Raw genomic sequence first — 15,144 nt, forward strand, 5'->3', positions numbered from 1 at the left:
ATATTCACAGCCAAGAAATAATATATAATCAATGCAGAATTTATAATGTACTTAGAGTACGGGATATCACAGTTAACTCTAACACTGACAAAACTCTTACTAAAACACTAGATCTTTTCACTAGGTATAGTTCTATAACTGATTTCCCTTCTTAGTTCATTTTAGAGACTAGAAGGCAGCAGAGCCCTTTAAAAATATATTACCATTATAAAATGGAAGATCAAAGTCAAAGGACAGATTTGGCTCCAAGCTCAATTTCCTTCTTCCCAAAAGGAAACAATGCAATAGTCCAGAAAATTATTTCCTCCTTTCCACATCTATCAAAAGTAGAAAAGATATTACACATTCCTCCCACAACTTCCCCCACTTAAAATCTAACTTTCCAACTTCTTTTTTTCTTTTCTTTTTTTTTTTAAAGATTTTATTTATTTATGTGACAGAGAGACAGCCAGCGAGAGAGGGAACACAGCAAGGGAGTGGGAGAGGAAGAAGCAGGCTTCCAGAAGAGGAGCCCGATGTGGGACTCGATCCCGGAATGCCGGGATCACGCCCTGAGCTGAAGGCAGACGCTTAACGACTGCGCCACCCAGGCGCCCCCTAACTTTCCAACTTCTTACCGGACAGCAGGAAGAAGCCCTGTGGCCTGGGTGGTAGTCACAGGACATAGAAATTAATCTAATTATATATACTAAAGATTTGTACACTTTCAGTAGGTATATTATTTAAATCAATCCATATATAAATAACCTCCATCCCACTTACTCTTATTTGAAACTGTTTTGATTATCTGTCCCTTCCCAGTAAAACACAAACTCCTTGAAAATCCCATCTGTCTTCTTCAGCAGTAAACTCCCTGCATTTAGAACGGTATCTGGCCCTACCCTATAAAGTGCCTGTTGAAGAAATGAATGCGTACATACATGCTATAGACTGTAATGTCTTATAAAGTAGCCACTAGCCACCAGTTGGCTACTGAGACACTGAAAACATGGCTAGTCCAAATTGAGATGGACCATAAATATAAAATATATACCAGATTTCAAATACTGAGTACAAAGAAAATGTGAAATATCTCCAACAAAGGTTTTACAGTGGCTGTATATTAAAATGGTAGCTTAGATATGCTAAGTTAAATATAATAGTAAAATAAGGTTCATCTGTTATTTTATTTCTATGGGGCTACTAAAAAATTTTAACTTACCTATATGGCTTAGATTTGTAGCTTGCATTATTTCTAATGAATAGTGATGCTTTTGACCATGTTAACAGAATGGAATCATTTGAGCTAATAATGAAGAATGTCCCTAGTAGGAAAAGGTATATGTGAAGCATATGTAAAAGGAACAGCAAGGATGCAAAAACAATGTTTTATTAGTCCTCCCCAAACACGTTCCTCCATATGTTTAAGAACCACTGGTCTCTTTGGTTCACAATAACCCTCTGTCCTCATTTCTCCTTTTGTCTCTTTCATTTTCCTATACAATACTCATGTATTCCTTTGTTTGATACACATATTTTTGAATGTCTACTATATGTCCAGAATTGTTCTAAGAACCTAGAGCATGGCAGTAAACAGAAGAGACAAGGTCCTTCTGATGAAGAAAGACGGAAAATAAATATATTCAATCACTATGAAGAAAAAGCAAGGTTAAAGGTTTGAAAACAGCACGTGAGCCGGTGGTGGTGGCAGTGCTGTTTTAGAGCAAGATCAGTAAAGCCTGATGAGATGACGTCTGAACAGAGACATGAAGGAAATGAGAAAGTGAGCCACTTAAATATCTGGGAAATGCATTCCAAGTAGAGGTAAGCAAGCGAGACCACCCAGGTTGGTCTGAGGAAAAGCAAGAACTGTTCCTCCTCTAGTTCCAAAGGGCCCAAAGTCTTTGACGGAACCTCCGACTATGCACGTAAGAGGTGGATTTGTATGGTGCCTCAGTTTTTGAGAGAGTAACTTCTCTCCCCTCAATCCATGTGGAGCTCACTCCCCTCCATTCCTGCTACAAGGGTGGACACATAACCCACTGTGGCCTTCAACATATTCTATCCCCAAGTCCAAAATGACTGATTCAGGGATAGTCTTGTGATATATCAGGACAAGAAGAGTCAATTCCAGGACCTTTGTTAAGAATTGCTGGGAAAGAGAAGATGGGAGAATATAAACCTATAAATGTTGGGAAATGTGTGGGGTGGGACTGGGCGTAAGGGGAGCATCAAAAGGGAAAACCATGCTTAACAGTGAAAGATGGAGAGAAACCAACTCTAATAGTATCTGAGCCCCTGGGTCCAGCCATGAATGAAGCTGAAACTATCTCTGGACTCTACAGTTAAAATAGCCAATAAATTTCCATTTTTGCTTAACCTTGTCAAGAGTTGCCTTTCTATTTCTAGCAACCAAAAGAATCTGGAACAATAGAGTTTTTGTACTTTTGTTACAATATATGATCTTATTGGGTATATTAAAAATAAGAAACTAGACTTTCTCAGATTAAAGTGTCTTAATTCTTTGAACACATGCAGCAGAAAAGTTGCAAAAGACAAATGGATAAGTCATACTTAAATAATTTAAAACACAGAAAACAACCTAAAAGGAGCAACTTTAAAACAAAGATAATACTTCTTGAAGCTTCTGTGTGATAAGTAACAAGAATGCATTAAAATAGACAAGACTAGTCCAGACACCTATTTTGTTTTATTGATCAGAACAAATAACGCTACACTATATTCCTATCTGGTAGAGCAATGTGTTCCTTGATCTTTCTTTAAATTTTGACTATTCAAACATATTTACTTCCCAGATTTACCTTTTAGCCATTGAGTATGTTAAAATTTTTTAAAAATATTTTCTTTGTTGTTCATGATTATAAGAGTAATACAAGTTGTTTTTTTTTTTTAAAGAGTAATACAGGTTCCTTGTTCTAAAAAAAATACGAATGTACCAGAAATAACGAATATTAGGTTTAAAATTTTTTGCAAAATTAGATCCTAATGTAACACTTTTAAAATTGTTTTTCTTCCTTCAGTTAATAATATTTGGACATCTTTCATGTCAGTACAGATATATCTACCTGATTCGTTCAAGATTCCATACTACTTCATTACCTAGACTTAATCAAGTCTCATTAAGGACATCCAGCATAGGCTACCAGTATAAGTTAAATCTAACTGCTCTATTCCAGTCAGGCACCCCTTCAAGCAAAAGCTGAGTGAAGAGCCTAGACTTCCACATCTGCAAATTTGTCACAAAATTTGACACCTCCTCCCCAGCCAGGATGGTGTCAAAGAAAATCAAGTAGCAAGTGGGGACTACATCCCTATGGGTGGTAATGAGACCTTCTACAGTGTCAGTGGAGACCATGTAGAGAGCCTGGACTTTCATTCCCACCCAGCAGCAATGAGGCACCCCTCCCTGTTTCCACTGCCGTGCTCAGAGGAGGCTTAATGCAGAGTTGGGATGTTCACCACTGCCCAGTGGTAACAAGGCCACCTTCTCCTCCCCTGGTATCAGTAGAGGCCATGCAGAGCAGGAACATGGCACACTACCACTTTCTAGCTGGGCCGTAACAGTGGAGGTTTAGGGGGAAGCAGAACTCCTATCCTGCTGAGCAGTAAGAAGGAGCTCCCCTCCCTAGTGTTAGAAGAGGTCGAGTGGGGAATCTGGACTTCTGCCTCCACCTGGCAGTAGCCAGACCCACTTCCTCTGCTGGAGAGGTGTCAGTGAGTGAAAGCTGTTAAAACAGACTGTCTAAAGAAGATCCAGACTCTCAAAAAATACAGAAATGTCAAGGTTTCAATAAAAATTCACTCATCATACCAACACTAAAGACCCAAAACTGAATGAAAAAAGAGAGTCAGTAGATAGCCAACACTGAGATGACAGAGATGTTAGAATAACATGAAAAAGATTTTAAAGCAACTATGATAAAAATGGTTAAGCAAGCAATTGTGCCCACACTTGAAAAATATGAAAAAATAAAAAGCTTCAAAGAATTGTAGGTATAGAGAAAAAGTAAATGGTATTTTTTTACTTGAGGTATAACTGGAACATCAAATGTAAATTTTAAAAGTGAAAAATTAGTAAAAATAACTTTAAAAGTGAAGCAGTAACTGCAATAGAAATTCAGTGGATGGGCGTGCCTGCAGAATGGAGGGGACAAAGATAAGAACCACTAAACTTCATGACTGAATGATAAATTACTCAATTTAAAAAACAGGAGAAAAGACAGGGGAAAAAATGGAAATCAGGGAGTTGCAGGACTATCACAAAAGATCTAACACTGGTGTCACTGCTGTCCTGAAAGGAGACTGTTTTAGTTATAAATGAAAAACTACATGAAAAAGTACTGGCCAGAAACTCCACAAACTGGTCAGGGACATAAACCTACAAATTCAAGAAGCTGAAGGATGTCCAACATGAAAAATCCAAAAAAATCCACACCAAGAGACATCATCATTAAACTTTTGAAAATGAAAATGTCTTAAAAGACACCAGAATGGGGCGCCTGGCTAACTCAGCTGGAAGAGCATGAGATTCTTGATCACAGGGGTGTGAGTTCCGGTCCCATGTGTGGTATAGAGATTACTTAAATAAAATTAAAAAATAAAAAAGTCAGAGAAAGAAAATTACACCTTGTTTATACATGAAAAATAATTTGAGTTACAGTAGCGTTTTCATCAGAAAATATGAAGGCCAGAAGCAAGTGGCGCAATAATTTTCAAGTGCTTAAAAAAAAAAAAAATCAGTCCAAAATCCTAGATGCAGCAAAAATATATTTGAAGGATAAAATGAAAATCAAGATATTATCAGATGAAGGAAAGCAAAGATGTTTTCTGACCAGCAGACCTACCCTAAGAAAAAGCTACAGGAAATTCTCTAAACAGAAAGAAAACTTAAAGGAATGTGGAAATATCAAGAAGGAAGAAAGATCATGGTAAACAGAAATATGGGTAAATACCATAAACTTTCTGTTTACTCAAATCTTCAACTTATGTTTCATAGCTGAAAAAACAACTATCACAAACTGTCTTACGGAGACAGAAACATGTGAGGAAATACGTAAGACAAGTTATGACTATGGGAGGGTAAAGGGATGAAAAGGCAAACACACTTCTAACCAATCCATGGACCAAAGAGGAATGAATTCTCAAGAGAAATCTCAAACTACAATGAACTGAATAAAAATGTAAACTAAATACAACATGTCAAAATTTGTGGAACACAAGCTACAGAAGTGCTAACAAAAATTTACAGCAATAAAATGCATGTTAGAAAAGACAAAAAGTCTGATCAAAAATGTAAAATCTCACCTCAAGAAACTACAAAAAGAACAAATGAACTCAAAACAAGCAGAAGCAAAGAAATAATAAAAAGGAGAAATTGATGAAATTAAAAACAGAAAAACAAAAGACAAAATTCAATGAAACAGAGTGTGACCCTGGGCATGACAGTGCAAGGAACTACATGTGGGGCTCGATCCCAGGACCCCAGGATCATGACTTAAGTCGAAGGCGGATGTTTAACTGACTGAGCCACCCAGGTGCCCCTGTCTTTGATTTTTGACAGTTTTGTTATAGTGTGTCTTTCAGAAGACCTCTGGGTTTTATTTATTTGTGAATGTATGAGTTTAGTGAACTTGGACATCCACATATATCCCCAGTTTTAGGAAGTTTTCAGCTATAGTTTCTTTAAATAAACTCTCTGACTCTTTTTTCCTCTCTTTTCATTCTGGGATTCTCATAAAACATAGATTTTTTTAAAAAGTGGTTTCAAATTAGTTCTGAAGGCTTTCTTTCTTCCTTTTCATTCTTGTATCTTTTATACCTTTAACTGGATAATTTCAAATGATCTGTCTTTGATTTCATTGATTCTTTCTTCTGATGGGTTGTGTGGGCTGCTGAAGCTCTCCACTGAATTCACTGGTTTAGTCACTGTATTCTCCAGCTCCAAAATGTATTGTTGGTTCTTCATCGTTTTCTATTCCTGGACTGAACTTTTCATTTTGCTCTTGTACTGTTCTAATTTTATTAAATTGTGTTTCTTGTTGCTCCTGGAACTTCTTTAGGACAGTTTTTCGAATTGTTTGTCAGGCAGTTTGTAGATCTTCATTTCTGTGTCTGTCCATGTGTGTTTTACTAGAAGTTTACTTTGGTTCCTTTAGACATATAGATGGGAGCATGCTGGAGTGTGCTGTGGTGCAGGATGTGTGAAGGTGTGTGGCCATTCTAGGTTAGGGAGAGGGCTGGTGTAGTATCTGCTCAGTGGGGAGCCTGCTTCTCCCTCTCCCCCCTACCTCCTGCTCCTGCTTTCTCTCCCTATCTCACTGTTTCTCAAATAAATAAATAAAATCTTTTGTTTTTTAATCAAAGACAAAGTAAGAACCTTGAAAGCTGCTAGAGAAAAAAGTTTGTCAATTACAAGACTCCCCCTCCCCCATAAGGCTATCAGATTTCTCTGCAGAACCCTTGCGGGCCAGGACAGAGTGGAATGACACATTCAAAATGCTACAAATAAACTTCCAAGCAAAGCTGTCCTTGAGAAATGAAGGAGAGATGAAGACTTTTCTAGACAAACACTGAGGGAGTTCATCACCATTAGACCTACCATACAAGAAATTCTGAAAGAAGCTCTTCAAGCTGAAATGAAGGGATGCTATTTACTACCAGGAAAACACGCAAAAATAATTAAGGTAAGTGTATAGTCAAATTGAAAATACCCCAATAGTATAATATGTTGGTCCATTTATGCCATACTCTAATATAAAACCAAAGGACAGGGGCACCTGGGTGGCTCAGTCGGTTAAGCATCCAGCTCTTGATTTCTGCTCAGGGTCATGATCTCAGGGTCCTGGGATAGAGGCCCACATTAAGCTCGACACTGGTTATGCAGCCTGCTTAGGATTCTTTCTTTCCCTCTCCCTCTGCCCCTCCCCCCCTGCTCACACGTGCGTGCGCTCTCTCCCTCTCAAGAAAAAAAAAAAGAGTCCCAAGGGCAGAAATATTAAAGCTACATATTATATATGTAGAAATATTATAGCTACAATAACTTGTTAGTACATACACAAAATAAAAAGATGTAAATTGTGACATCACAACATAAAACAAATGTGTCGTAAGTAGTAAAAGGATAGAATTTTTGTTTGTGACTGAAGTTAAGTTGTTATCAGCTTAGAAGACTGCTAATATTTTATGTAAACCTCATAGTAAGCACTGAAGGAAACAAAGGCAAGAGAAATGAAGATTAAATTAAATCTCCTGGGGCATGTGGGTGGCTCAGTGCTTAAGACATCTGACATTGGCTCATGTCATGATCTCAGGGTCCTGGGATCAAGCCCTTCGCTGGGCTCCACACTCAGTGGGGACTCTGCTTCTCCCTTTCCCTCTGCCCCTCCCCTGACTCATGCTTTTTTTCTCTCTCTCAAATAAATAAATAAAATCTTTAAATAAATAAATAAATAAATAAACCTCCTTACAGCTTGCAGCGCACTGATACCTGAAACATGCAGAGCATGACCTTCCTCGGGGAACTCATGGCTGCCTTAGTGCCTTAATGTTTATGTTTTACTAAAAACTAAAAGTAACCTTAACAGCAGTGAGCCCCTAAAGGTCCTGAAAGCCTTGCTTCCTAATTCCTTAGAGACTTACACTATCCCTAGCCCCCACTCATTAAAAAGTATGCAATCAGTTACTCCTCACAACCCCAGTGCAGCTCTTTCTGCCCATGAGTCCTGTCCCCATGCTATAATAAAGTCACCTTTTTGCACCAAAAATGTCAAGAATTCTTTCTTAGCCATTCTCTCATGAATCCAAAAACTTCCAAATTTCATCAGTAATCACAAAGTAAAAACCTTCAGTAAATGTACAGAAGTTATAGAGAAGGTAACCAAAGCATACCACTGTGAAAAAAAAATCATCAGTTCACAAAGGAAGACAGAAAGGAACAAGCAGAAAAGAGTTGGCTTTAGTAAGTCTTGCCTACCAATAATTACTGTAAATGTAAATAGATTACATCACCAATCAATAGATGTAGAATGGCTGAAAACACAAGACCCAACTGTGCAGCCTCTAAAAGACTTATGTAAGATTTAAGGACACATGTAGGGGTCAGGTGAAGGGATAGAAAAAGAGATTTCACGCCAATGAAAACCCAAAGAGAAAGACATAGCTATACTTATCTTAAACAAAACAGATTTTAAATCAAAAACTATAACAAGAGATATGGTCATCATAATGATAAAGAGGTCAATTTATCAGGAGGATATAAGTCTTAAAAATATATGCATCCAACATCAGAGCACCTGAATATATTAAGTAACTACTAATAGATCTGAAGAGAAAAACACACAAGAATACAGTAATGGTAGAGGACTTCAATATCCCATTTTCAACAAAGAATAGGTCAGTCATACAGACAGAAAATCAGTAAAGACACCTTGGACTTGAACTATACTTTAGACCAAATGGACCTAACAGACACATACAGAACACTCGATCCAGCAGCAGCTGAATACACTTTCTTCTCAAGCACACACAGAACACTGTCCAGGATGGATCATATATTAGCCTACAAAACAAGTCTTAACAATGTGGAAAGATTAGGAACACATCAAGTATCTTTTCATACCACATGGTATAAAACTAGAACTCGATAATAGGAAGAAAACTGGAAAATTCACAAATATGTGGAAAATAACATATTTCTGAAAAACCAATGGGTCAATAAGAGATAAAAATATATATATATAGAAACAAACAAATATGGAAACACAACATACCAAACCTTAGGGGATGGAACAAAAGCAGTTCTGGGAGGCAAGTTTATAGCAGTAAGTGCCTACATTAAAAAGAAAGATCCCAGACTAACTAACTTTACACCTCAAGGAACTAGAAAAGAACAAACTAAGCCCAAAGTTAGCAGAAAGAAGTAAATAACAAACATCAGAACAGAAATAAATGAAATAGAGAATAGGAAAACAACAAAACTAAGTGTGGATTTTTTTTTTTGGATAGACAAGATTGACAAACTTTTAGCTAGACTTACAAGAAGAGAAAGAACTCAAATAAATAAAACCATAAACCAAAGAGGAGACATTACACCTGTATTTGAAAAATACAAAGAACCATAAGAGACTACTTTGAGGGGACGCCTGGGTGGCACAGCGGTTGAGCGTCTGCCTTCGGCTCAGGGCGTGATCCCAGCGTTCTGGGATCAAGCCCCACATCAGGCTCCTCTGGTATGAGCCTGCTTCTTCCTCTCCCACTCCCCCTGCTTGTGTTCCCTCTCTCGCTGGCTGTCTCTCTCTCTCTGTCGAATAAATAAATAAAATCTTTAAAAAAAAAAAAAAGAGACTACTTTGAACAATTATGTGCCAAGAAATTGGATAATCCAGGTAGGCTGGCCTCCCAGGACTGAATCATGAAAAAATAGAAAATCTGAAAAGATCAGTAACAAGAAGATGGAATCAGTAACTAAAAACCTCCAAACAAAAGTCCAAGACCATATGGTTTCGCTCATTCTACCAAACAATTATAGAAGAATGAATGACAAACCTTTTCAAACTCATCCAAAAAACTGAGGAGGTGAGAATACTCCCAAACTCATTCTATGAGGCCAGCATTATCATGATACCAAGGTCAGATAAGGACATGACAAGAAAACTATAGTCCAAAATCCCTGATGAATAAAGATGCAAAAGTTCTCAACAAAATGCTGTCAAACTGAATTCAATAGTACTTTAAAAGGATGAAACATCATGAGCAAATGGGATTTATCCCTGGTATTCAAGGATGGATCAACATACACAAAACAACTGATATACTAAGTTAATGGAAGGAAAGATAGAAATCATATCATCATCTCAGAAGAAGCAAAAAAAGCATCTGACAAAATACAACAGACATGATAAAAGCTCTCAACAAAGTGGGTATATAAGGAATGTGCCTCGACATAATAAAGACCATATTTGATAAGCCCACAGATACTATCATGCTCAACAGTGAAAAGTTGAGAGCTTTTCCTCTAAGATCATGAATAACACAAGGGTGCCCACTCTCACCACTCCTATTCAACATAGTATTGGAGGTCCTGCCAGAGCAAACAAGCAAGAAAAAGAAATAAAAGGCATCCAAGCCAAAGGAAGCAGTAAAATTACTAATTGTGGTTACGGATATTAACTAACTGTGGTATTCATTTAGTGATACACACACATATCAAATCGCTGTGTTGTATACCTTAAACTAATACAATGTTATACATCACTTATGTCTCAATAAAATGGGGAAGGGGCTAAAATTAGTTCTCTCAATTTCATACTGGTGCTATTTACTATCTACCCCCACATAATTGACCTGGTACCTGCCAGTACTCTCAAAACTCAGCTTAAAGATCACTTCCTCAGGGAGACCTTCTCTGATACTGAAATCAAATAATTATTCTAAAATTCATCTGGAAAAGCAAAGAAACTGGGGCATCTGGGTGGTTCAGCTGGTTAAGCATCTGCCTTCAGCTCAGGTCATGATCCCAGGGTCCTGGGATCAAGTCCCACGTCAGCCTGCTCAGTGGGGAGCCTGCTTCTCCCTCTCCCTCTGCCTCCACTCTGCTTGTTCTCTATCTCTTGAAAAAAATCTTAAAAAAAAAAAAAAAAAAAAGGAAACCAGAGAAAAGTAAAGAAACTGACGTTGCTAAAGCAATTTTGAAAATAAAATGGGAAGAATGAGACTACCCAATTTCAAGGCTTATTCTGTAGTTACAGTCACCAAAACTGTGGTATTGGCAGGACAGACACAAAGATTAATGGAAAAGAGTAGAGAATCCAGAAATAACGCCACACATATTTGCCCAACTGATTTTTGACAGTAATACAAAAGCAATTCATTAGGGAAAGATATTTTACTTGCCTTATTATGTCTTTCCTGATCAGAGCATAAGCTCCATAAAGACAAGACTCATCTCTGTTCACTGCAATTCCCAGAGTCCAGAAAAATGCCTGGCACACAGTAGGTGCTCAATAATTATTTACTAAAAATATTTACTAGACTAAAATAAAAATAAGCTCAAAGCAAATACCAGTGGTGTTATTTTTCACACAGCATTAAAACCATTTTTTGCTGTTTTCTATTAAGACATTTTAGTTTTGGGGCACCTGGGTGGCTCAGTTGGTTGAGTGCCTAACTCCTGATCTCAGTTCAAGTACTGATCTCCGGGTTGTGAGTTCAAGCCCCTCGATGGGCTCCATGCTGGGTTTGGAGCCTACTTGAATACACTTAGTTTTACCCATCGATGCAAATTTACGTAATTGTCATAAAATTAGAATACACTCTTTTGTAAAGTGTACTTAAAGATTTTTCCCTCAAGTCTTATAAATTAAATTACAATTACCTTATTTAAAGCATGTCCAACATGTGGGTCACCATTTGCATAAGGAGGTCCATCATGAAGACAAAATTCTGTTTTTACTTTTCTTTCTCTTTGCCATGAATAAAGTTCTGAAAATCCACATTTCTGTTTAAAAAGAACCACAACGTCTGAACATCAAACAAATAACATAACCCCTGAATCTTACCATAAATAACAGCCAGCATTCGCTTATTTCTTATCCCATACCATATGCATTCAACTCTAAAACCCAATAGTGAGGCTTCTAAAACGCACGTCTGAGTCCTCATCTTTTAAAACTTTTTTATAGTTTCCCCGTGAGCTTCAGATTGAAGTTTAAGTTCTTTATACCGTAAACAGGGCCCTGCAAAAGTTAGTACCACCAAATTCTGACCAGTTTCTCAGCACTCCCCACCCTCCACTCCTCAGTGGAGCCACGCTGAAGGGCCCAGAGACTACACCCCAGCCCACCTACACACACTCTTATTCTTGCTCTTCTTTGGCCTCAACATTTGGTACCTTCCAAATCCCAATACTCACTGCAGCACTAGTCCCCTTCTCACACCTACTGTGTACCCCTGGCCCAGTCACTTTGCCCTTGTTCCCTTATTTGGAAAAAAAAAAAAATGTTAATAATAGCTAATTCACAGAACTGGTGTGAAAATGACATGAGAAAACATTTGAAATTGTCACAGTTCCTGGCATATCCATGGTACTGAATAAACACTTAAAAAACGTAGATGGCCAAAACAGCTTTATTAATCTAGAACTCTGGTAACTGCTGTAAGAATATTTAGGCTAAGCAAATTTACTTAACCAATATATGCTGAATATTACAGATTTTAAAGACTCCAGAATTACAGAAGCTAACAAGTGAATCTGCCGTTAGAAAATTCAGTCTAGTACAGGAGACAGATGCAGATTTGAGGAAGGGGACTCTCAGGAAATTAAGTACAGCTCCTCTATCTGCAAACAAGTCAGAATTCCAACTAGGCGCCTGACACCACAAAAGTAGTTTCAACTTTCCCACAGAATCGAATTTTTATTTATATGTGTCCATGTTAATTTGCTTTTCACAAGCCAGTGGAAAGGTGTCCAAATTCAACTCTTTTTTTGCCTAAAAAAATGGGACTTCTATTCAGTGCTGTGCTATGTAAGCATCCCCCTTAATACTCTGCTCTGGAATTTCTGAGGGATTCCCCTAGAGGTTTTCAAGCAAGAAACTCTAAGGGGAGCAGATGATTTCCACTGGTCCGGCCACAACGCCCCCGCCCAAAAGGACCCGGAGCCGGCGGCCGGGTCCCACCCGCCAGGGGTGTGGTCTCCCGGAGCGGCGGCCGGCGAGGGCCCTTCTTCCCTCCGCCCCCGGCCAGGTCGGGCCTCCCTGCCCACCTGCTGGATCTCGAGCTCCGTGTCGGGCTGCTGGCGGCCCAGCAGCTTCATGGGGAAGCTGGTCTGCGGCAGCAGCACCGTGTCCCGATATCTGCCATTATTCGAGCTCTGCAGCTGGTTACTGGCCCCGGTGACTGACCGCACCAAAAGCCTCCTTGTCGTCCCTCGCCACCCCGGGTGACAACGAAGGCGGGGTGACACCCATAAATTCCGGGCCGCGGCCAGAGCCGCTGCCCCCGGCCCGCGCGGGTGCAGCCCCCAACGCATGGCGGGCCAACCCCGGCCTCCCGGTGAGCGCCAGGTCCTCAGCGGGAGGTTCCCGCCGGGGCTCTGGAAAACCGGGACCCCAGAGAACCTCCACAAGCTCTGCCGGAGTGCGCACGCGCGCGGGGCACGGAAGGGGCGGGAAGCAGGTCCTTCCCAGAGACCTCAAGAACGCAGCCACCACGGGTCTTGGCTGCAACCGGGGCGGGGCCGGGCTGACTCTGAGGGGCGGGGCAAGGTGTGGCGGGCCTGCCCGGGCTCAGATTTCAATCACAGAGCCTGACTTTATTTTTTTAATGTATTTTAGTATATCCAGTATATATAATATATAGCAAATAACTAACATATTTTAGTATATCCAAGATATTATCACTTCAACCTATAATTAATATAAAATTATAAAAAATATATTACATTGTCTTCATACTGAATCTTTGAAATTCAGTATGCTTTGTACACACAGTATCTAAATTTGGGCTAGTAATTTGCCACGTGCTCAACAACCACACGGACTAATGGCTACCTCAGGCGACGGCACCTCTTTGGCTGAGTGCAAAGTTCAATACCAATACTATAAACCAACCTAATTATGTAATTTTCAGATTCCCTATACCCCTGTTATGTCCCACTCCTACGAATAATATATAGGGTGTAGGATTTGAGCTCCAGTTTCTGACAGAAGCCCACTTTTCTGAAAGTTTGTGTTAAGCCACTTTTACAACAAAAAAAGTGAAAATAGCATTCACTAGCTACATTAGTACCTGTTTTCCCTAACTGAAAGAAAACGAAAGAGGATTTTCGCTTTTATGAAAAAAAGTGAAAATAGCATTAAGCATTTGTTTTGCAGCAAGCCTTTATGCGGGCACCCCAAGCAACCAGAGTGGCCCTGCCAAGCTCCAGCCCTGGGAACTACTGTCAGCATCTCAGCATCAGCTGCTAGCCCTTTGAACTGTGTCGGTGAGCAGCTGGGCTCTATCTCATTTTATTTTGTGCATCTGTTAGCAAGATGTGTCCTAAGATATCAGGAAAGCTTAAGAAAGGTTATTTTGGGCATCTGGGAATGCTAAAAAATTTTTCCATGTAAACTAATGGTAATTGCTTCTTTGCTTTACCCCATTTAGGCTTATGAAAGTTTCATAGGAAGACTTTCATGGGAAAACTCTAGGGGGAAATCTGTATTTGGTTGGCCCGGTCATAGTAGTTCACAATTGTTACCTTTTCACTGTAAAGTGTACCTCTTCCTATTCATAAGACACAACATCTAGAAGACTTGGCTTGCATAAATAAAAAGACTGACCAATTTTCTACAAAAAATAAAAAGAAAATTTTATATGGAAAAGCATACCACAAGAAGGCAAGTGGCAAATAGTAAGCATTCAGTGTCAGCCTTTCACCAGGCCCTGTACCCAGCTCCTTAGCTAATTTAATCATTAACCCCCGTAACGTAACATGCCAGAACAACCCTATGTGGTGAGGTAGGTATTATGGGTATTGCCATTTTACAGATAAGGAAACTGAGGCACATAGTGTTAAGTAACTTGCCCAAGATCACACAACTAAGAAGTGGCAGAGCTAGGACTCAAATCCAGGCAGTTGGGTTACAGTACCCATATGGATAATCACCATACTATATTGCCTCCCCTACACTATACTGTGGGAAAAAACATTTGCAAACACATTTTAAAAATTAATATCCAGGGGCGCCTGGTGGCTCAGTTGGTTAAGCATCCAACTCTTGATCTCAACTCAGGTTTTGATCCAGGGTCATGAGTTCAAGCCCAGCATGGAAATAAAAATATCCAGAATGTATAAGGAGCTGCTACAAACCAGGAAAATAAATATAAACAACTAAATGGAAAAAAAAATCATAGGATAAGAACAGGCAATTCATAGAGAAATGGAAAAGGTCAATATACATACTCAAATATACTCAAAGACACTCAACTTTAGGAGTCATCAAGGACAGGCAGTTAAAACAAGATACCATTTCCATCCAACAGACGAAAGCAAAAATTAAGAAGTTTGATAACAAGGACTGGGAGGGTGTATGAAAGTGGCCTCACACTGTTGGTGGTAATTATAACTTGTACTGCCTTTTTGAATGGCAATTCGGCAATATC

At 39.2% G+C, this 15,144-nt stretch overlaps 1 protein-coding gene across 1 annotated transcript in view; it reads right to left on the reverse strand.

The window, feature by feature from the left end:
* IARS2 (isoleucyl-tRNA synthetase 2, mitochondrial) overlaps nt 1-13,164 on the reverse strand; it is a 55,963-nt gene extending 42,799 nt beyond the window's left edge. The window contains exons 1-2 of the mRNA XM_040634486.1: nt 12,761-13,164; nt 11,372-11,494 (exon numbers count right to left, since the gene is read on the reverse strand). Of these exons, the coding sequence (XP_040490420.1) occupies nt 11,372-11,494; nt 12,761-13,027 (390 nt within the window). The 5' untranslated portion in view covers nt 13,028-13,164. The remainder of the gene's footprint in view (nt 1-11,371; nt 11,495-12,760) is intronic.
* Nucleotides 13,165-15,144: the final 1,980 nt, after the last annotated feature.

This window comes from Ursus maritimus, unplaced genomic scaffold (assembly GCF_017311325.1).
Source record: "Ursus maritimus isolate PB19 unplaced genomic scaffold, ASM1731132v1 scaffold_2, whole genome shotgun sequence".
NCBI classification, from domain to species: Eukaryota; Metazoa; Chordata; class Mammalia; order Carnivora; family Ursidae; genus Ursus; species Ursus maritimus.